This window comes from Stegostoma tigrinum, chromosome 2, assembly GCF_030684315.1.
Source record: "Stegostoma tigrinum isolate sSteTig4 chromosome 2, sSteTig4.hap1, whole genome shotgun sequence".
NCBI classification, from domain to species: domain Eukaryota; kingdom Metazoa; phylum Chordata; class Chondrichthyes; order Orectolobiformes; family Stegostomatidae; genus Stegostoma; species Stegostoma tigrinum.
The window spans coordinates 160,262,472-160,284,607 of record NC_081355.1 but is presented as its reverse complement, the minus strand read 5'-3'; the positions used below and the strand labels follow the sequence as shown (position 1 = coordinate 160,284,607).

The following is a 22,136-nucleotide window of genomic DNA, read 5'->3' as shown; positions in this document are numbered from 1 at the left end:
GCTCAATGCTCTGATCACTGGGATAGAGCAACCCAATTCACCACTATATCCAGCAAAGTGTGGAGCTGGATGGACACAGCAGGTCAAGCGGCATCTCCGGAGCACAAAAGCTGACGTTTCGGGCCTAGACCCATCATCAGAGGAAGGGTGAATCTGATCATCTGATAAGGGTCTAGGCCCAAAACATCAGCTTTTGTGCTCCTGAGATGCCGCTTGGCCTGCTGTGTTCATCCAGCTCCACACTTTGTTATCTCAGATTCTCCAGCATCTGCAGTTCCTATTATCACTGTATCCAGCAACATAGGTTCAGCTCTATCTCAAACTACTCTCCAGTTTGATTCAGTTCTTGGGATATGAGCATGGACAGCCAGTCACAGCAACAGAATTAAGCCACTCAGCCCATGTGTGCTGCACCATTTAATCACAATCTGACATTTTTTTTAAACCCCATTCTCCTGCCTTCTCCCTGTAGCCCTCCAACCCCTCACTCACCAGGACCCTACCCACCTCTGTCTGAAATACACTCAATGGCCTGGCCCCTGCAGCCCTCTGTGTCAGTGAGTTCCACACCCTCTGGCTGAAGAGATTCCTCTTCGTCTCAGTCCTCTCCCCTTGAGGCCGGGCCCTCAGATCCTGGTCTCTCCTGCCACAAGAGAACAATCCGGAAGGTCTGCTAGGACGATGTAGGAACAAATTGCTGCAGGTGCCAGGATGTGTGCTGAAAACGGCAAATGCTGGAGATCACAGCGGGTCAGACAGCAACCACAGAGAGAAATGCCTGACCTGCTGTGATCGCCAGCATTTATTTTTTTGTTTTCAGTCTGGCAGAAGTGACTTTCCCAAGATTTTTAACCTGAGTGGTACAATTAACACAGAGCACAGTGGTGGGTGCCAGGGGAGACATAGCACTGTCTTAATTTACACTCAAAATAATTCACAGCCTGAATTTTGTTTTGTGTTTCAGAGTCTGGAGGAGTTGAACCTCAGCCTCAATCCTTTGGGTGATGGCTGCTCTCAGTCTGTAGCCTCTCTCATCAGATCCTGCCCTCTACTGAGCACACTCAAACTCCAGGCCTGTGGGCTCACAGCCAAGTTCCTGCAGAACTTCGCTCTGACCTGCACAGTGAAAGGTACAAGACAGATAGAACTCAGATCGTGACAACACCTTGACTCCCCCTCAGCTTTGCGCAAGGAGTTTCCATGCACAGTTACAGCAGTTTGGAATGCTGTACCTGGGTCGGTGGTTGAGATGGGAAACACAACCTTTTAAAATGTACTTGGATGGACATTTGAAATATCACAACTTTCAATGCTGTGAGCCCAGCGCTGTGAAGTGTCACTGGTGTAGATCGGTCAGCACAGAGTTGCTGGGTCGAAGGGCCTGTTCTGTGCTGTGTGACTCTATTAGATAGAGTCTCCAGCTGGAACGGCTGATATCCCAGTCCCAGGGATTTGCACAGAGGACAAGGACGGAGTTAGAGGCAGACCATCCTGGGAAAGTGCACACTCACTTGGAAACAGAGAAACTAGGAGCAGGAGGAGGCCATTCAGCCCTTCAATACTGCACCACCATTCAATACGATCCTCTATCTAAATCCCATATTCCCAATATCTCCCCATTCCCCTTCATACCCTTAAAACCTAGAAACATATCGATCTTTTTCTTGAATGCGATCAGTGACCTGGCCTCCACAGCCCTCATGGTAAAATATTCCACACCTTTCCTAACCTTTGGGTGAAAAATATTTTTTCATCTCAGTCCCTAAGCATCTGGTCTGCCCGATCCTGTTAGAATTTTATACATTTCTCATCCTTCTCAACAGGCCCATTCAAACCACTTTCTCCTCTTACGACAGATCTGCTAATTCTCTCTATCAGTCTTGTGAACATAGAACAGCACAGCACGGGCCCTTCGGCCCACAATGTTGTGCTGAACTTTTACCCTAATCCTAAGGTCTATCAAACCTCCACCCCTACCTTATACTATCATCCATATGCCTATCTAATAGCCACTTAAATGCCCCTAATGAGGCCAACTCCACTACCCTCTCTGGCAATCCACGCCCCGACCACTCTCTGTAAAGATCCTACCCCTGACACCTCCCCTATATCTACCTCCACTCACTTTAAAACTAGGTCCCCTCATAATAGCTACCTTCACCCGAGGAAAAAGTCTCTGGCTGTCCACTCTATCTATACCTCTGAACATTTTGTACACTTGTCAAGTCAACTCTCATCCTTCGTCATTCTAAAGAGAAAAGCCCGAGCTCTCTCAACCTTTCCTCGTAAGATCTTCCCTCCATTCCAGGCAACATTCCGGTAAATCTCCTCTGCACCTTTTCCAATGCTTCCACATCTTTCCTGTAATGACGCAACCAGAACTGGACACAATACGCCAGATGTGGCTGAACCAGGCTTTTGTACAGCTGCAGCATAACTTCATGGCTCTTGAACTCAATCCCTCTACTAATGAAAGCTAACATACCATACGCCTTCTTAACCATGCTATCCACCTGGGTGGCAGCTTTCAGGGAACTGTGAACATGAGCCCCAAGATCCTTCTGCTCCTCCACAGTGCTATGAATCTTTCCGTTATCCCTGTATTCTGCTTTCAAGTTTGTCCTTCCAAAATGAATCACCTCACACTTTTCAGGGTTAAACTCCATCTGCCACTCCAGAACATTACAGAAATTGCCTCGTGGCAACTATGTTTTTTCCAAAGAATGATGTGCAAGCGCGGGTGTTGGACTGGGGTGGAAAAGGTCAGAAATCACACAACAACAGGTTTATTGAAATCACAAGCTTTCAGAGCATAGCCCCTTCATTAGGCGACCAACATCATTGAAGACCCATCGCACCCCGGTAATGCTCTCCTGCAGCCTCTTCCATCAGGCAGAAGACACAGAAGCCTGAACGCGCACATGCACAGGTTCAGGAACAGCGTCTTGCCAGCTGTACTCAGACTGAGGAATGGACCCTCCAGACTCAAATAATGCTGATCTTGCTAACGTTGATCTGAGCTTGCCCTGTGCAATGTAACCTGTGTACCTCAGTCTTTTTGATCTGTACTTCTTGCTATGATCTGCCTGTACCACCCGCAAACAAAGCTTTTTCACTGCATTTTGATACACGTGACAATAAATCAAGGTGACCGGATGAAGGGGCAGAGCTGGGAAAGCTTGTGATTTCAAACGAAGTGCCAGACTGTAGCCTGGTGTTGTGTGACATCTGATCTTGTCTTAGGCCCGGAGACCTCACCAAGGTCTCCCCAGGGCCCTGTGTATATCTACTGTAAGATATCCCTATTTCTGAGCTCAAGTCCTCTTGCAACAAAGGCTAATTTACCTAATTCCCTGCAGCATCTGCCCATCTACTTTCACTGGCTGTAAACAAGGACCCCCAGATCCCACTGCACATACACACCTCCCTAAATGTCATCATTTAAATGATACACTCACTTCCTGTCTGTTTTTCACACTTAAGTGTATAACTTCACATTTCGTGATATGGAGGTGCTGATGTTCGACTGGGGGTGAACAAGGCCCTCAGCACTGATCCCTCCAACAGTGCAGCACTTCCTCAGCGCTGACACTCCGACAGTGCCCGCTCCCTCAGCCCTGACCCTCCGACAGTACCCGCTCCCTCAGCACTCACCCTCCCACAGTGCCCACTCCCTCAGCACTGACCCTCCGACAGTGCGGCGCTCCCTCAGCACTGACCCTCCGACAGTGCGGCGCTCCCTCAGCACTGACCCTCCAACAGTGCAGCACTCCCTCAGCGCTGACCCTCGGACAGTGCAGCACTCCCTCAGCGCTGACCCTCGGACAGTGCAGCACTCCCTCAGCGCTGACCCTCGGACAGTGCGGCACTCCCTCAGCGCTGACCCTCTGACAGTGCCCACTCCCTCAGCACTGACCCTCCGACAGTGCCCACTCCCTCAGCACTGACACTCTGACAGTGCCTGTTCCCTCAGCACTGACCCTCCGACAGTGCCCACTCCCTCAGCACTGACCCTCCGACAGCGCCCACTCCCCCAGCACTGACCCTCCGACAGCGACCACTCCCCCAGCACTGACCCTCCAACAGTACCCGCTCCCTCAGCACTCACCCTCCCACAGTGCCCACTCCCTCAGTACTGACCCTCCAACAGTGCGGCCCTCCCTCAGCACTGACCCTCCGACAGTGCGACACTCCCTCAGCACTGACCCTCCGACAGTGCGGCGCTCCCTCAGCACTGACCCTCAGACAGTGCGGCGCTCCCTCAGCGCTGACCCTCTGACAGTGCCCGCTCCCTCAGCACTGATCCCTCCAACAGTGCAGCACTCCCTCAGCGCTGACCCTCCGACAGTGCGGCGCTCCCTCAGCACTGACCCTCGGACAATGCGGCACTCCCTCAGCACTGACCCTCCGACAGGGCGGCGCTCCCTCAGCGCTGACCCTCTGACAGTGCCCACTCCCTCAGCACTGACCCTCCGACAGTGCGGCGCTCCCTCAGCACTGACCCTCAGACAGTGCGGCGCTCCCTCAGCGCTGACCCTCTGACAGTGCCCACTCCCTCAGCACTGATCCCTCCAACAGTGCAGCACTCCCTCAGCGCTGACCCTCGGACAGTGCGGCGCTCCCTCAGCACTGACCCTCGGACAGTGCGGCACTCCCTCAGCACTGACCCTCCGACAGGGCGGCGCTCCCTCAGCGCTGACCCTCTGACAGTGCCCACTCCCTCAGCACTGACCCTCCGACAGTGCCCACTCCCTCAGCACTGACCCTCCGACAGCGCCCACTCCCCCAGCACTGACCCTCCGACAGCGACCACTCCCCCAGCACTGACCCTCCGACAGTGCCCACTCCCTCAGCACTGACCCTCCAACAGTACCCGCTCCCTCAGCACTCACCCTCCCACAGTGCCCACTCCCTCAGTACTGACCCTCCAACAGTGCGGCCCTCCCTCAGCACTGACCCTCCGACAGTGCGACACTCCCTCAGCACTGACCCTCCGACAGTGCGGCGCTCCCTCAGCACTGACCCTCAGACAGTGCGGCGCTCCCTCAGCGCTGACCCTCCGACAGTGCCCACTCCCTCTGCACTGACCCTCCGACAGTGCCCACTCCCTCTGCACTGACCCTCCGACAGTGCCCACTCCCTTAGCACTGACCCTCTGACAGTGCAGCACTCCTCCAGCACTGACCCTCCAACAGTGCCCACTCCCTCTGCACTGACCCTCCGACAGTGCCCACTCCCTTAGCACTGACCCTCCGACAGTGCGGCGCTCCCTCAGCACTGACCCTCTGACAGTGCAGCACTCCTCCAGCACTGACCCTCCAACAGTGCCCACTCCCTCAGCACTGGCCCTCCAACAGTACCCGCTCCCTCAGCACTCACCCTCCCACAGTGCCCACTCCCTCAGTACTGACCCTCCAACAGTGCGGCCCTCCCTCAGCACTGACCCTCCGACAGTGCAGCGCTCCGTCAGCACTGACCCTCCGACAGTGCGGCGCTCCCTCAGCACTGACCCTCCGACAGTGCGGTCCTCCCTCAGCACTGACCCTCCGACAGTGCGGTGCTCCCTCAGCACTGCCCCTCTGACAGTGCGGCGTTCGCTCAGCACTGACCCTCCACCAGTGCAGCACTCCTCCAGCACTGACCCTCCGACAGTGCCCACTCCCTCAGCACTGACCGTCCGACAGTGCTCGCTCCCTCAGCACTGACCCTCCGACAGTGCAGCACTCCTCCAGCACTGACCCTCCGACAGTGCCCACTCCCTCAGCACTGACCCTCCGACAGTGCCCGCTCCCTCAGCACTGACCTTCCGACAGTGCCTGCTCCCTCAGCACTAACCCTCTGACAGTGCGGCGTTCGGTCAGCGCTGACCCTGTATTGGTGTTGCGAGATAAATTGTGATTTTAATTTCAAAAGTACATCATCGCTAATGAATTGGAATCATTCTGACTGGAATGTTTTAGCTGTGTTTCAATCTGTTAATGGATGAGTTATTTGATAGTTATTATTATGGGTTGGTGATCAGCTCTAAGCCTCCCTGAGCTGATCTGTGACAGTGCAATGACCTCGTCCATCTGATGATGCACTGCCCAGTCCCTAACCCTATCTTCTTTACTCGCTCAGGGACCAGGCACCTGAAAACTCTGAACCTCTCCAACAACCAGCTGGGATTAAAAGGGGTCCAGTTTCTGCTGAAGAATCTTCCTCATGACATCCTAACACATCTCGAGATCTCCTCAGTATCCTGTAACCAGGACAGGCAATTCCTGGAGCTGGTTGCGAGGTACTTCACCCAGGTAAGGGATCACACTAGGTGCTATCAGGGCCGGACACTCTGTCCCACAGTCACTCGAAGCTCTGGCTGAGGTACTTTCCTGTTCGTTTTTTTCAAAGAGACTGTCTTACTTGAGCCAGTGTGGTGGGAAATGTCAGTGAGGAGCTGGCTGTCACACACTGTTCTCACATTACGCAGTGTGACAGCTCCAGCTGTTTTATGTATGTGGTAACACAAACGCACGGTTTTATAACCACAGAGAGCTGTCTCCAAACTGCCCTCTCAACTGGCCTAGCAAGTAACTCGCTGTATACAGATCAGTAAGAGATGCTGACCCAACGTTTAGCCTGGGTCCCTGGAATACAATGTTAACACTCTACCATCAGAAATCTGGATGTGAGTTTGCTCACTGAGCTGGAAGGTTAGTTTTCAGACGTTTCGTCACCATTCTAGGTAACATCATCAGTGAGCCTCCGACGAAGCGCTGGTGTTATGTCCTGCTTTCTATTTATCTGGTTAGGGTTCCTTGGGTTGGGGATGTCTACCACTATCACTCGTATCCTTACATACAGACGAGGAAGGACACCACTTTGATTGGGACAACACACCCATCCTAGGACAAGCCAAACAGAGACACGCATGAGAATTCCTAGAAGCATGGCATTCCAACCGGAACTCCATCAACAAACACATTGATTTGGAGCCAATTTACCATCCACTGAGAAAAAGGACAGGAAATGACATCACCAAGCCAAGGAAACCTAAACTGATAAATAGAAAGCGGGACATAACACCAGCGCTTCGTCGGAGGCTCACTGATGATGTTACCTAGAATGGTGACGAAACGTCTGAAAACGAACCTTCTAGCTCAGCGAGCAAACTCACATCCAGAACCTCAATCTGAGCTACAAATCTTCTCAAAACTCGCTACCATCAGAGATGCTTGAGCATTCCTTAAAGGAGCAAGGTCTCAGTGAGCTGGCTGATCATTCGATTAATTTGAATTCCTGCTAGTTAAACTCGATAACAAGATTCATTTCCATGTTTGATTGACTTGAATATATTTTACTACAATCCAGGAAGGCTGTGTTTTGACTCACCTTAATCTTTCGAAAAACTCATTGACCTATGACTCCATCAGGGACTTTGCCAGGTAATTTCGAAATCATTTTCAACACCCTGACTTTTTATATAATTGCTCCAACAGTGAGGTCAGAAACCAAGCAAGAACACAGCCTGTTTCCCAGACATGATCCAGTGAATTATCTGCACACTGCCTGGTGTCTCACAGTGCTGTCTCTCTCTCTCAGGGAGATATCGGTACACTGCCTGGTGTCTCACAGTGCTGTCTCTCTCTATCAGGGAGATATCGGTACACTGCCTAGTGTCTCACAGTGCTGTCTCTCTCTATCAGGGAGATTTCGGTACACTGCCTGGTGTCTCACAGTGCTGTGTCTCTCTCAGGGAGATATCGGGACACTGCCTGGTGTGTCACTGTCCCCTTTCTTGTCGATATTGAGTGTTGTCAGATCCTTCTCCTGAAGTTGTGCTCCATCTCGAGTCACAGCTGGCTGCAGAGATCGGTGGGATCCGGACCATGGGCCTGAGCTGAGTGATGGAACTCGGTAGTTATCTCCCTCTTATTGTAGGTGTTTGACATCAGCTGCATCCCTCACATGCCTTGATGTATCGGAGAACTCGAGGGATTAGTACCAGTGGGATGGAGAGGCTCCTGACTGCTTTAGCCCAGAGGGAATCATGGATGGATGTCCTTGACTTAACAGGTCAGTTCAGAATGCTGAGGCAGAAAATTCTAGTCTTAAGAAGGCCCACTTAAAGTCTTCGATGTGGAAGTGGTTTGTGTTTTGAGGCCGGTATCTCACTATTTTTAGGCCATTGATGCATCATTAGTGTCAGAATCACACACTGGGTGGTTAACTGCGATGAGCTAAATAATATCATATTGGAGTAACCTGTCCCACTCCCCAACACACTCCCATTCACCTGACTCCTGCTTTTTGTAAGAAGTGGGATTCACAGAGGAACGATTCAGACTCATTAGGATTGGATTATGTCACTTTTCCTGTCTTAATCAGCAATCCATCCATCACCCTTAACACCCACTCCCTCCAACACTGACACTCAGTCACAGCAGTGTGTACCATCTACAAGGTTCTCTGCAGAAATTCACCAAAGACCCTCAGGCAGCACCTTCCAAACCCATAACCACTTCCATCCAGAAGGACAAGGGCAGCAGATACATGGGAACACCACCCCCTTCAAGTTCCCCCGCCCAAGCCACTCACCATCCTGACTTGGAAATATATCACCGTTCCTGCACTGTTGCTGGGTCAAAATCCTGGAACTCCATCACCGTTAACACCACTCCCCAAGCTCTGGACTGCAGCAGTTCAAGACGGCAGCTCACCACCACCTTCTCAAGGGGTAACTAGGGACGGGCAATAAATGCTGGGCCCAGCCCAGTGATGCAAATAACCCATGAAATAATTGTTTTATAAAACCATTCTGGGGAGTTCATCTGCTCAGACAGTCGTGTTTTTGCAACGTGAGAGGTGGCTACCTGGTATGTGCAGTGGGTTAGGGTTCGGAGTCTGGACTTCAATCCAATCACGATACACTCAACCCTGTAGCTCCAGGATCCAGGGATTTTGTTGGGCTGAACTCACATCCCAAGCTGGAATTAAGTGGTAATTAACCCCACTGAAACGCTGAGAAACACATATAACAGGCTGGATATTTTAGAAATAACACAGTGTGAAGCCGATCTCAACCCAAAACATCAGTTTTCCTGCTCCTCTGGTGCTGCTTGGCCTGCTGTGTTCATCCAGCTCTACACCGTGTTATCTCAGATCCTCCAGCATCTGCAGCTCCTACTATCTGTGGATATTTTAGACGTTGTTTTTGTAAAGCATTTTCAGATGCAGTAATTCAGTCTTCATGTGTAGTTCTGACCTGGTAAGAAATTCAGTAAATCTTTGCTGAGGTTTTTAAGCCAGTTATCAATCTCGATTGGTTTATGTTTAATAAGCTATAAAAACTTACATTTTCAAATCAGATATCTTGGGTTCTCCCAAATTATGAAATGGTGGATTCCTCATATTGAGGATATGAATCTTTAAGCAAAGAGTGCCAGGGCTGTGAGATGGAAATCCCAGAGAGGGTACAGCTATGTTCTGGAAGCCATTATTGAGCAAGTAAAGCTCTCTCTACTGTTCTGAAACTGAAAAGAAATAGAAAAGAAAGCTCCCTCGACACTGTCCCCCACCAAACACTCCCAGGACAAGGGCAGCACGGGGTTAGACACAGAGTAAAGCTCCCTCTACACTCTCCCCCCATCAAACACTCCCAGGGACAGGGGCAGCACGGGGTTAGATACAGAGTAAAGCTCTCTCTACACTGTACCCCATCAAACACTCCCAGGACAGGGACAGCATGGGGTTAGATACAGAGTAGAGCTCCCTCTACACTGTCCCCCCATCAAACACTCCCAGGACAGGGATAGCACGGGGTTAGATACAGAGTAAAACTCCCTCGACTTGTTTACAGAAACAAAGTCAAAACTGACATTAATGAAACAGTCCTCCTGGGGCACCATATTGAAATCAAACACAAATTAACAGCTAAACAGCATGTTACAGAATGGCATGGAAACTGACTAAATGAAAACAAGATTCCCTGGGCTGACCATACCCACGGCTCTGTCCAGGCGATTCCCACGCCAGTCAGCATCACCTGCTCCCCCTCCCTCCCTCACTGCAGGTGTAACTACAAAACAGCTGCAGAATCCCCACTGTATTTACCCCCTGCCCACCCCGTACAGGGATATTCACTTCATGACAAAGGGTTGTGCCTTCTGCCAGTTTACAGAACATAGAACAGCACAGCACAGGCCCTTCAGCCCACGATGTTGTGCCGAACTTTTACCCTAATCCTAAGGTCCATCTCACCTCCACCCCTACCTTATACTATCAGCCATATGCCTATCAAATAGCCACTTAAATGCCCCTAATGAGGCTGACTCCACTACCCTCTCCAGCAATGCATTCCACGCCCCGACCACTCTCTGAGTAAAGAACCTACCTCTGACGTCTCCCCGATATCTACCTCCACTCACTTTAAAACTATGCCCCCTCATAATAGCTACCTTCACCCGAGGAAAAAGTCGCTGACTCTATCTATACCTCTGACCATTTCGTACACCTCTATCAAGTCAACTCTCATCCTTCGTCATTCTAAAGAGAAAAGCCCTAGCTCTCTCAACCTTTCCTCGTAAGACCTTCCCTCCATTCCAGGCAACATCCTGGTAAATCTCCTCTGCACCTTTTCCAACGCTTCCGCATCTTTCCTGTAATGAAGTGACCAGAACTGGACACAATTCTCCTGATGTGGCTGAACCAGGCTTTTGTATAGCTGGAGCATTACTTCACAGCTGTTGAACTCAATCCCTCTATTAATGAAAGCTAACACACCATACGCCTTCTTAACAACTCTATCCACCTGGGTGGCAGCTTTCAGGGCACTGTGAACATGAACCCTGAGATCCCTCTGCTCCTCCACACTGCCAAGAATCTTTCCATTAACCCTGTATTCTGCTTTCAAGTTTGTTCTTCCAGAATGAATCACCTCACACTTTTCAGGGTTAAACGCCATCTGCCACTTCTCAGCCCAGCTCTGCATCCTATCAATGTCCCTTTGTAACCTAGAACAGCCCTCCACACTATCCACAGCGTGACCCACCTTCATATCATCCACAAACTTGCTAATGCACCCTTCCACTCCTTCATCCAAATCATTTACAAACATCACAAATTGAAGACGACCCAGGACAGGTCCTTGTGTACACACTCGTAACTGAGCACCATGTTGAATATTTTCTGTCCATACCACCCTTTGTCTTCTCAGGGTCAGCCAATTCTGAATCCAATCTGCCACATTTCCCCTTATCCCATGCCTCCTTACCTTCTGAATGAGCCTACCATGGGGAACCTTATCAAACACCTTAAATCCATGTCTACCACATCCACTGCTCTACCTTCATCCACGTCACCGCTTCAAAGAATTCAATAAGGTTTGTGAGGCATGATCTACCCCTCACAAATTCCTGCTGACTATCAAACTGTGCCTTTCCAAGTGATTATAAATCCTGTCTCTCAGAGCCCTTTCCAATAATTTGCATCAAGTTCATGGCCATGATGGAAACCAGGCTGAAGAGACATGCTATCTTCCTCCCGATCTGACCCCCTCCCCTGGCAACATCTCCCATCATTGGCCCCATTGAGGCTTTTATGCTGTGGGGTTTATCACCATGTCATGACACCATCTTCTCTCGCGTTTCAGTATCTCACCATGTTCCACCCTCCCTCCTGCTATTTATAACCTTCCCTCCCAGGTTTCAGCTCAATGCTTTAACTGAGATTTCCCCCACTGCCTTCCTCTCTAATCGACTTGCATGCTTTACGAGTCCCAACTCTGTCTCAGTTCCTCACGCACTCTCTCTCGTTCCCTCCCCTCAGTGTTCACCTGCTGAAGTCGCTGTCTCTCGGTGTAAAACCCCTAGCCCCTGTAAATGGCCACTGATTGGATTTTCCCACCTCCTGTGGTCTCACTTCCCCCCGTATATAAATCAGAGACAGGCCATGCCGATCACTCTCAACGCCCTCGCCCTCACTCTCCCTCCTCCCTTAGCCACCTCTCTTGCTTAACTAACAGCTTCAAAATCCCAACTACTGAGTCTTTGGCCCTCCATTCACCTCATTTATGCAGTTTCCAAACTCCTCAACCAGACTGCCCCCTCCACCTTTGATATCCCTATCTGTAGTGAAGTCACTACTCACTCACCCTGTGACCATTCCCCTCACTCCCATTCCTGTAATTACGTGGACACGGTCTTGGGACAGAAGGAGGGTGTAGGCTTGAGTTGTCCAGTGTGACATCTAGCTGCCACACAGAAGGACACAGACAGGCCCTTGCTTACTGTAACCTGTAAAAGTAACTCTCAGTTTGGCTCTGAACAGAAAACCAGCACCTACAACTCCTTAAAGCTTCTTTCTGTGGAACCACCAATTCACTCCCTCTTCAATCAGGTCCCCCCTCAATCTCCGTCTTTCTAATGAAAATAATCCTAATCTACTCAACCTCTCTTCATAGCTAGCACCCTCCGTACCAGACAACATCCTGAACCTCCTCTGCACCCTCTCCAAAGCATCCACATCTTTTTGGTAATGTGGTGACCAGAACTGTACACAGTACTCCAAATGTGGCCGAACCAAAGTCTTATACAACTGCAACATGACCTGCCAACTCTTGTACTCAATACCCCGTCCTATGAGGGAAAGCATTCTTAAACATTGGCTACTGTCCAGTCCCTCAAAGCACTTTTCTTTAAAAAAAAGACACAATTCGAACTGTAGTGACTGCTGCCCTGTCGTCAGAGGGGGGACTGGGCGTGCTCTGGACTGCCCATACATTGATGGTGCTATCACATTAACTCTGGTATCTGATATCCAGTACTAGATGAGCAGAAATTTACTCCAGTCCAATACTCTATCCCTCTGACCTCTTAAGGCAGAAACAATACCAGAAACACTGGCAGAGACTGAAACCCTGATCATAAAACCCTCAAATAACTGCTCTATAACCTATAGAACTACTAACCATACAAATATTAAAATAGGAAGGAGGCCATTCAGCCCTTCTCCCCATTCTTTATGGTGGCTGTTTATCCAACTCAGTCCCCTGTTCCCACTTTCTCCCCCAAACCCTTTGATCCCTTTAGCCCGAAGAACTATATCTAACTCTTCTTTGAAAACATTCAGTGCTTTGACCTCAACTACTTTCTGTGTTAGAGAACTCCACAGACTCCCCACTCTCTGGGTGAAGGAATTTCTGTTCATTGGACATTACAGCACAAAGCGATGAACACCAGAATGGGATAGAGGGGGGGAAAGGGCAAACTGTATGGTCTGGCTGTGAAGTACAGGTGTTGCACCATAGCTGTGAAAACATCTGTGCTTTGAGACAGACAATCTATCAGTCGCCTCATTGTCCCTTCCAGCTCTCTCCTGGCTAAAGAAACTACCCCCCCACCCCGCCGCCGCCACCACCGCCACCACACACACACACACACAACATAGAACAATACAGCACAGAACAGGCCCTTCGGCCCTCGATGTTGCACCGACCTGTGAACTAACCTAAGCCCCTCCCCCTACACTATTCCATCATTATCCATATGCTTATCCAAGGACTGTTTAAATGCCCCTAATGTGGCTGAGTTAACTACATTGGCAGACAGGGCGTTCCACGCGCTTACCACTCTCTGAGTAAAGAACCTGCCTCTGACATCTGTCTTAAATCTATCATCCCTCAATTTGTGGCTATGCCCCCTCGTACAAGCTGAAGTCATCATCCTCGGAAAAAGACTCTCACTGTCCACCCTATCTAATCCTCTGATCATCTTGTATGTCTCTATTAAACCCCCTCTTAGCCTCCTTCTCTCCAATGAGAACAGACCCAAGTCACTCAGCCTTTCTTCATAGGGCCTGGGCTCCAGACCTGGCAACATCCTGGTAAATCTCCTCTTGCACCTTTTCCACATCCTTCCTGTAATGGGGTGACCAGGACTGCAGGCAACTACATACACATTCTGTCCCTCCATAAACTCTAGGTAATACTGAGCTGGCCCTGTCCTGTAGACCCATCACCACCCTGTTCACTAACACCATCTCCTGGTGATGGAAAACCTCACTCACAAAATTCTCATCCTTCTTTACGAATCCCTTCACAGCCTGCAGCCACCAGAACTGAATTCTGAGGAAGGGTCACCGGACCCGAAACGTTAACTCTGATTTCTCTCCTCAGTTGCTGCCAGACCTGCTGAGTTTTTCCATCTTCGGTCCGCCTCCCCCTCTCTCCCTATTTATTCCAGTTCCCTCTCCCCATCCCCCTCTCTAGGCCCGAAACGTCAGCTTTTGTGCTCCTGAGATGCTGCTTGGCCTGCTGTGTTCATCCAGCCTCACATTTTATTATCTTGAGTTTTTCCATTAGTTTTTTTGTCTTTGTTTATGATTTCCGGCATCCAAATGCTTTCAGTTATTTTTAAAAAAATCTCAGTTCATCTCAATATTCAATGCAGGCTCCATTTCACAAATTTTCAGAGATTGAAGAAGAAAACGATACTAGCATCTAACATGTACTTTTATCAGGATTTATAACTGACACACATTTGCATGTTTTAAAATAAAGAGCTGCTTTTGAGCAAAACCTGTTTTCTGAAGTTTCAGGTTATCATCTGCATGAATGCAAACTAGTGTCTCTCTCTCTCTCTCTCTCACTTTCACTCACTCACACAACAGACACACACACACACACACACAGACACACACACAGACACACACACAGAGTGTCGTGGCTAGGTTTGAGGTACCCTCACCCACACTCACTGCTCTGCTGTTGACAATAGTGTTAACACCAGTATCTCACCCAGCCATACATTAGTTGGTCCATTTGGGCAGTCTGCCATGGGAGGAGCACCCAGCAACACAACACTGAGGCAAAGCAACGTGAAAAGAATGGCCAAACTGTTTTCGATCTTTTGTAACGTGGCAATGATGGGTTGAAAGGCATTAACAGCACATTAGCTCCTGGTACTGACCATCTCCAACAAGGGACAATCAAGTGATATAAGACAATGGCACAATCATAGTGTGGAAACGGGCCCTTCAGCCCAACATAGCCACACTGACCCTCCAAACAACTACCCACCTGTAACCATCCCCCTACCCCTGTAACCCACGTAAACTATCTATCTTTGAACACTATGGGCAAGTTAGCCCTAACCTGCACATCTCTGGACTGTGGGAGGGAACCCACACAGACACAGGGAGAATGTGCAAACTCCACACAGACAGCCACTCGAGGGTGGGATCGAACCTGGGTCCCTGGCGTGGAGAGGCAGCAGTACTAAACACTGAGCCACCATGCTGCCCTGAAACAGCGATCTCTCCATCCCTCGGTGACATCAACCTACCAACCTTGCTGCACTGACCAATTGCACCACAGAGACTAACACATTAAAGTAGTGTATGGGATTGGGGTGGTGTATTGAAATGCTCAGAGAACTGGTTCGCAGACAGGATGTAAAGTATAGGAATAAGTGGGTGTTTTTGTGAGACGCAGTTAGGGGGTAATGTGGACAGGCTGAGTGAGTGGTCAAATACATGACAGATGGAGTAGAACATGGGTTGATCCAAGCAAAAACAGGAAGGCAGCTTATTTTCTGCAAGGGGGTGGTGCAGTGAGACCTGGGTGGCCTTGTACACCAATCACTAACAGTAAGCGGGTGGTGAAGAAGGCAAGTGGTATGATGGTCTTCATAGTGACAGAATTCAAGTAGAAGGGGTTCTGCTACAATCAACACAGTACGAACATAGAACAGTGCAGCACAGTTCAGGCCCTTCAGCCCACAATGTTGTACTGAACCCTAAACCCAAGGTCTAACCTAACCTCCACCCCTACCTTATACTACCATCCAAATGCCTATCTAATAGCCGCTTAAATGCCTCTAATAAGGCCGACTCCACTACCCTCTGCGGCAATGTATTCCACACCCCTACCACAGTGTGGGGCTGGAGGAACACAGCAGGTCAGGCAGCATCAGAGGGGCAGGAAAGCTGATGTTTCGGGTTTACACAGTCCGGTGGTGTTCCTCCAGCTCACACTGTATTGACTCTGACTCTAACATCAGCAGTTCTTGCTGTCTCTGGGTTCTGCTAATAACATAATTGTTGTGTTATAGAAATAACGGGGCCTAAGGGGTTGGAGGGCAGATCACTAAATAATAATCACTCAAAATTCTTCCTCACCACGATCCAATAAGTATCAGTGCCATGCCTGTCACTTACAATGAAATAAAATCTATTCACCTTTGACGTGGTCTGTATCACAGCCGAGCCCATCACTGATCTGTGCTGACATTCCATACACAACTGGATAGATTTCCCGATAAGTGAACAAGAGAAATCCGACCTTTCTTTCCTTTGTAGCCCATTGATGTTGAAGTTAATTGTAAAATGTGTCATAAACCTGAGTAACATTTTATTCAAAATAGTGCTGGAAAAGAGCAGATTGTAACACAAACAGCGAGACTGGGTCGAGGCCTGAAATGTCAGCTTTCCTGCTCCTCTGATGCTGCTTGGCCTGCTGTGTTCATCCAGCTCTGCACCTTGTTATCTCAGATTCTCCAGCATCTGCAGTTCCTACTGTCCCTGTAACACAAACAGCATTCGATATATAAATGATTTCTTTGAGCAAGTTTAAAAGTTCTCACATATTAAATATGTAACAAAATCTAGGCAAAAATACTACACACAAAGGGGCATGTTTTAACAGCACTCAAAATTTTAAACTATGCTTCACTTTTTTTGCATTTAATGTGTTTTAGATGTTTAGATTTATTTATTTGTCACATATACTAAGTACAGGAGTACACAGCTACAACAAAGAGAGCACGACACCCACTTTGTTACAAAAACCAGAAATGAAAGATTTAACAGAACCAAAACGAAAGCAAGAGGAAAAAGTCCAGATCACAGAGTCCCAACTCCCATCTCCACAATAGTGCAGGCACCGCTCCGATCGCTAGGCTATTGTCCAGCTCTCACCGTCCCCGCTCTCACTGTCACTGCCTCACCATCCCCACCCTCACCGCCTCACCGTCCCCCCTCGCACCGTCACTGCCTCACCGTCCCCACTCTCACTGTCACTGCCTCACCGTCCCCACCCTCACCGCCTCACCGTCCCCCCTCGCACCGTCACTGCCTCACCGTCCCCGCTCTCACCGTCACTGCCTCACCGTCCCCACTCTCACCGTCCCTGCTCTCACCGTCCCTGCTCTCACCGTCACTGCCTCACCGTCCCCACTCTCACCGTCACTGCCTCACCATCCCCGCTCTCACCGTCACTGCCTCACCGTCCCCGATCTCACCGTCACTGCCTCACCGTCCCCGCTCTCACCATCCCCGCTCTCACCGTCCCCACTCTCGCCGTCACTGCCTCACCGTCCCCACTCTCACCGTCACTGTCTCACCGTCCCCGCTCTCACCGTCACTGCCCCACCGTCCCCGCTCTCATCGTCACTGTCTCACCGTCCCCACTCTCACTGTCACTGCCTCACCGTCCCCGCTCTCGCCGTCACTGCCTCACCGTCCCCGCTCTCACCGTCACTGTCTCACCGTCCCCGCTCTCACCGTCACTGCCCCACCGTCCCCGCTCTCATCGTCACTGTCTCACCGTCCCCACTCTCACTGTCACTGCCTCACCGTTCCCGCTCTCACTGTCACTGTCTCACCGTCCCCGCTCTCACTGTCACTGCCTCACCGTCCCCGCTCTCACTGTCACTGCCTCACCGTCCCCGCTCTCACTGTCACTGTCTCACCGTCCCCACTCTCACTGTCACTGCCCCACCGTCCCCGCTCTCACTGTCACTGCCTCACCGTCCCCGCTCTCACTGTCACTGCCTCACCGTTCCCGCTCTCACTGTCACTGTCTCACCGTCCCCGCTCTCACTGTCACTGCCTCACCGTTCCCGCTCTCACTGTCACTGTCTCACCGTCCCCACTCTCACTGTCACTGCCTCACCGTTCCCGCTCTCACTGTCACTGTCTCACCGTCCCCGCTCTCACTGTCACTGCCTCACCGTCCCCGCTCTCACTGTCACTGCCTCACCGTTCCCGCTCTCACCGTCACTGCCCCACCGTCCCCGCTCTCACTGTCACTGTCTCACCGTCCCCACTCTCACTGTCACTGCCTCACCGTCCCCGCTCTCACCGTCACTGCCCCACCGTCCCCGCTCTCACTGTCACTGCCTCACCGTCCCCGCTCTCACTGTCACTGCCTCACCGTCCCCGCTCTCACTGTCACTGCCTCACCGTCCCCGCTCTCACTGTCACTGCCTCACCGTCCCCGCTCTCACGGTCACTGCCTCACCATCCCCGCTCTCATCGTCACTGCGTCACTGTCACTGCCCCACCGTCCCCACTCTCACCATCACTGCCTCACCATCCCCACTTTCACTGACAACGTCGCTGTAGGACACAGCCCATGTGTTTCCTTCCCCCAACTCCTTTGGTCGGTAATTAAAGGGCGGGGGGGGGGGGGGGGCATTGGGAGCGGGATAGAATTACAGCAGAAAGGAGAGAAAAGAGAAATGAAAGGAAAAGGAAATGGACCAGGCCGGCAGAGTGGAGCTCCAAATGCAGCGATCTTCCCTGCTGCCATCTCCCTGGATAAACTCTTCAAACTAAGAATTCACATATTTTCCCGATAAAGGTGGTTGTTCTCTGTGTAAAATTATATTTGAGGTTTCTGATGTACAATTCAAATATCTTTCTCAAGTGAGCTCATCATGACTTGCTCTGAACATTTAGACCATCTGCAATGATCAGTAAAAACAAATATTTTCCTTTCACCAAACCCATACGTGGTTGAATTGTGTGATAACCAGCACAAATTTGTGTTTTAGAAATAGTGTTCCCCGATTCGTCAGTTGCATTATCGTAAATTAGCGTTGCCAGAACACGCATTGTAGCAGAACCCCCTGTACAGGAGCAGCGATGTCTCACTACAATTAGACAGGGCCTTGGTGAGACCACACCTGGAGTGCTGTGTCGAGTTGGTGTCTCCCAATCTGGGGAAGGATGTTCTGGCGATGGAGGGAGTGCAGTGAACCTTTACCAGACTGATTCCTGGGAGGGCAGCACTGACGTATGAAGACGGACTCTCTACGGCCAATATTCACAGGGGTTTAGCAGAATGATGGGAATCTCACAAAAACCTGTAAAATTCTAAGAGATGGTAAATGTGTAAGGATGTTCCTGACAGCCAGGCAGTCTGAAACCAGGGCTCATCGTTTGAAGAACATAGCATTCAGGACCGGGGCTGACATGAACTGACTGCACACAGACAGTGGGAAGCCTGTTGAATTCTCTGCACAGAAAGTGGTTCTGGACAAAACATTAAATCTTTTCAAGAGTCTAGATTTAGTTCTAGATCGTCAGGCAGCACCTTCCAAACCCACAACCACCTCCATCCCACAGCAGATCCATGGGAACACCACCCCCTGCCAGTTCCCCTCCGAGCCGCTCACCATCCTCGCATGGAAACATATCGCCGTGCCTTCACTGTCTCTGGGTCACAATCCCGGAATTCCTTCCCTCAGGGTACTGTGGGTTTACTCACAGCAGGCGGACTGTGAGGGATATGGAGTGGGGGTTTTGGGGTGAGTTCAGGGGAGCAGGTATTCCGGGATGGGAATCGGGATGTTGTTTTCTAGGCAAAAGGCTATTCTGGTTTGATAACAAGGTGTGGAGCTGGATGAACACAGCAGGCCAAGCAGCATCTCAGGAGCACAAAAGCTGACGTTTCGGGCCTAGACCCTTCATCAGAGAGGGGGATGGGGAGAGGGAACTGGAATAAATAGGGAGAGAGGGGGAGGCGGACCGAAGATGGATAGGGAGTGGGGGCTGTGTGGGGGTGAGGGTGGGGGCTGTGTAGGGGGTGTGGGTGGGAGCTGTGTGGGGGGGGGGTGAGGGTGGGGGCTGGGTGGGGGGTGAGGGTGGGGGCTGTGTGGGGTTGGGGTTGGGGGTGAGGGTGGGTCAGTGTGGGTGGGGACTACGTGACGGTGAGTGGGGGTGGGAGTGAGGGTGGGGGCTGTGTGTGGGGGGTGAGGGTGGGGGCTGTGTGGGGGTGGGGTTGGGGGTGAGGGTGGGTCAGTGTGGGTGGGGACTACGTGACGGTGAGTGGGGGTGGGAGTGAGGGTGGGGGCTGTGTGTGGGTGGTGAGGGTGGGGGCTGTGTGGGGGTGGGGTGGGGGCTGTGTGTGGGTGGTGAGGGTGGGGGCTGTGTGGGGGTGGGGTTGGGGGTGAGGGTGGGTCAGTGTGGGTGGGGGCTGTGTGGGGTTGGGGGTGAGGGTGGGTCAGTGTGGGTGGGGGCTGTGTGGGGTTGGGGGTGAGGGTGGGTCAGTGTGGGTGGGGACTGTGTGGGGTTGGGGGTGAGGGTGGGTCAGTGTGGGGGGTGAGGGTGGGGGCTGTGTGGGGGGGGGTGAGGGGGTATGAGGGCCTGGGATGGGGGTCTGGGGGGAAACAGTGTGCCGGTGGGGGGTCTTGTCATTTGGTTGGGGGGCGGGGGGGGTGGGGGAGTGAAGGATTCTGGGAGAGGATAACGAGGCCCCGCTCCCGTCCCGGGCTTGACCAATTGGAACGGAGCAGGTCTGGAGGGTCTTCAACCAATGGGAGCGCGGGGACTGAGAGCGTTTGACCAATGCGAGCACGGGGCGGTCCGGGGTTCGGCCAATGCAAGCACGGGGCAGTCCGGGGCTCGGCCAATGAGAGCACAGGGCGGTCCGGGGCTCGGCCAATGCGAGCACGGGGCGGTCCGGGGCTCGGCCAATGCGAGCACAGGGCGGTCCGGGGCTCGGCCAATGCGAGCACAGGCCGTCCGGAGCTCGGCCAATCGGAACAGAGCTTCCGGCGGCGGGAGAGGGAGAGGAAAACGAGAGAATGAGAGAAGAAAGAAAATGTGAGAAAAATAGAGAGAATGTGAGAGGGAGAAAGAGAGAGGGTGTGAGTGAGTGGAGGGAGATAAACAGTGTTAGAGTGAGAGTAGAATGTGAGAGAGAAGGAGGGAGAGGGCGAGACGGATGGGGGTGTGACGGGGGGGTGTAATGTGGGTATGGGGCGGGGGGTGTAATGTGGGTATGGGGGGGGGTGTAATGTGGGTATGGGGCGGGGGGTGTAATGTGGGTATGGGGCGGGGGGTGTAATGTGGGTATGGGGCGGGGGTGTAATGTGGGTATGGGGCGGGGGTGTAATGTGGGTATGGGGGGGGGTGTAATGTGGGTATGGGGGGGGTGTAATGTGGGTATGGGGGGGGTGTAATGTGGGTATGGGGTGTGGGTATGGGGGGGGTGTAATGTGGGTATGGGGCGGGGGGTGTAATGTGGGTATGGGGGGGGGTGTAATGTGGGTATGGGGGGGGTGTAATGTGGGTATGGGGCGGGGGGTGTAATGTGGGTATGGGGCGGGGGGTGTAATGTGGGTATGGGGGGGGGTGTAATGTGGGTATGGGGGGGGGGTGTAATGTGGGTATGGGGGGGTGTAATGTGGGTATGGGGGGGGGTGTAATGTGGGTATGGGGGGGGGTGTAATGTGGGTATGGGGGGGGGTGTAATGTGGGTATGGGGCGGGGGTGTAATGTGGGTATGGGGGGGGGTGTAATGTGGGTATGGGGGGGTGGTGTAATGTGGGTATGGGGCGGGGGGTGTAATGTGGGTATGGGGGGGGTGTAATGTGGGTATGGGGGGGGTGTAATGTGGGTATGGGGGGGTTGTAATGTGGGTATGGGGGGTGTAATGTGGGTATGGGGGGGGTGTGTATGTGGGTATGGGGGGGTGTGATGTGGGTATGGGGGGGGTGTGATGTGGGTATGGGGGGGGTGTGATGTGGGTATGGGGGGGGTGTGATGTGGGTATGGGGGGGGTGTGATGTGGGTATGGGGGGGGTGTGTGTGGGTATGGGGGGTGATGTGGGTAGGGGGGTGTGATGTGGTATGGGGGGGTGTGATGTGGGTATGGGGGGTGTGTGATGTGGGTATTGGGGGGGTGTAATGTGGGTATGGGGGGTGGGGGTGTGATGGGGGGTGTGGGGGTGTGTGGCGGGGTGTCATGTTGGGATGGGAGGAGGAGTGGGGAGTAAATACACAATGTCTCTTCGCCCCGCGGCTCCCCCCCCCCATCCCCTACAATCTGCCTGTAGATCCCTCCACTATTGATGTGAAATGGAGAAAGCGGA

At 51.8% G+C, this 22,136-nt stretch overlaps 1 protein-coding gene across 1 annotated transcript in view; it reads left to right on the top strand.

Annotated features, from left to right (window-relative positions):
* The first annotated feature begins 963 nt into the window (after positions 1–963).
* tonsl (tonsoku-like, DNA repair protein) overlaps positions 964–22,136 on the top strand; it is a 69,659-nt gene continuing 48,486 nt past the window's right edge. The window contains exons 1-4 of the mRNA XM_059641163.1: positions 964–1,130; positions 6,121–6,293; positions 7,351–7,424; positions 7,921–8,055. Of these exons, the coding sequence (XP_059497146.1) occupies positions 7,956–8,055 (100 nt within the window). The 5' untranslated portion in view covers positions 964–1,130; positions 6,121–6,293; positions 7,351–7,424; positions 7,921–7,955. The remainder of the gene's footprint in view (positions 1,131–6,120; positions 6,294–7,350; positions 7,425–7,920; positions 8,056–22,136) is intronic.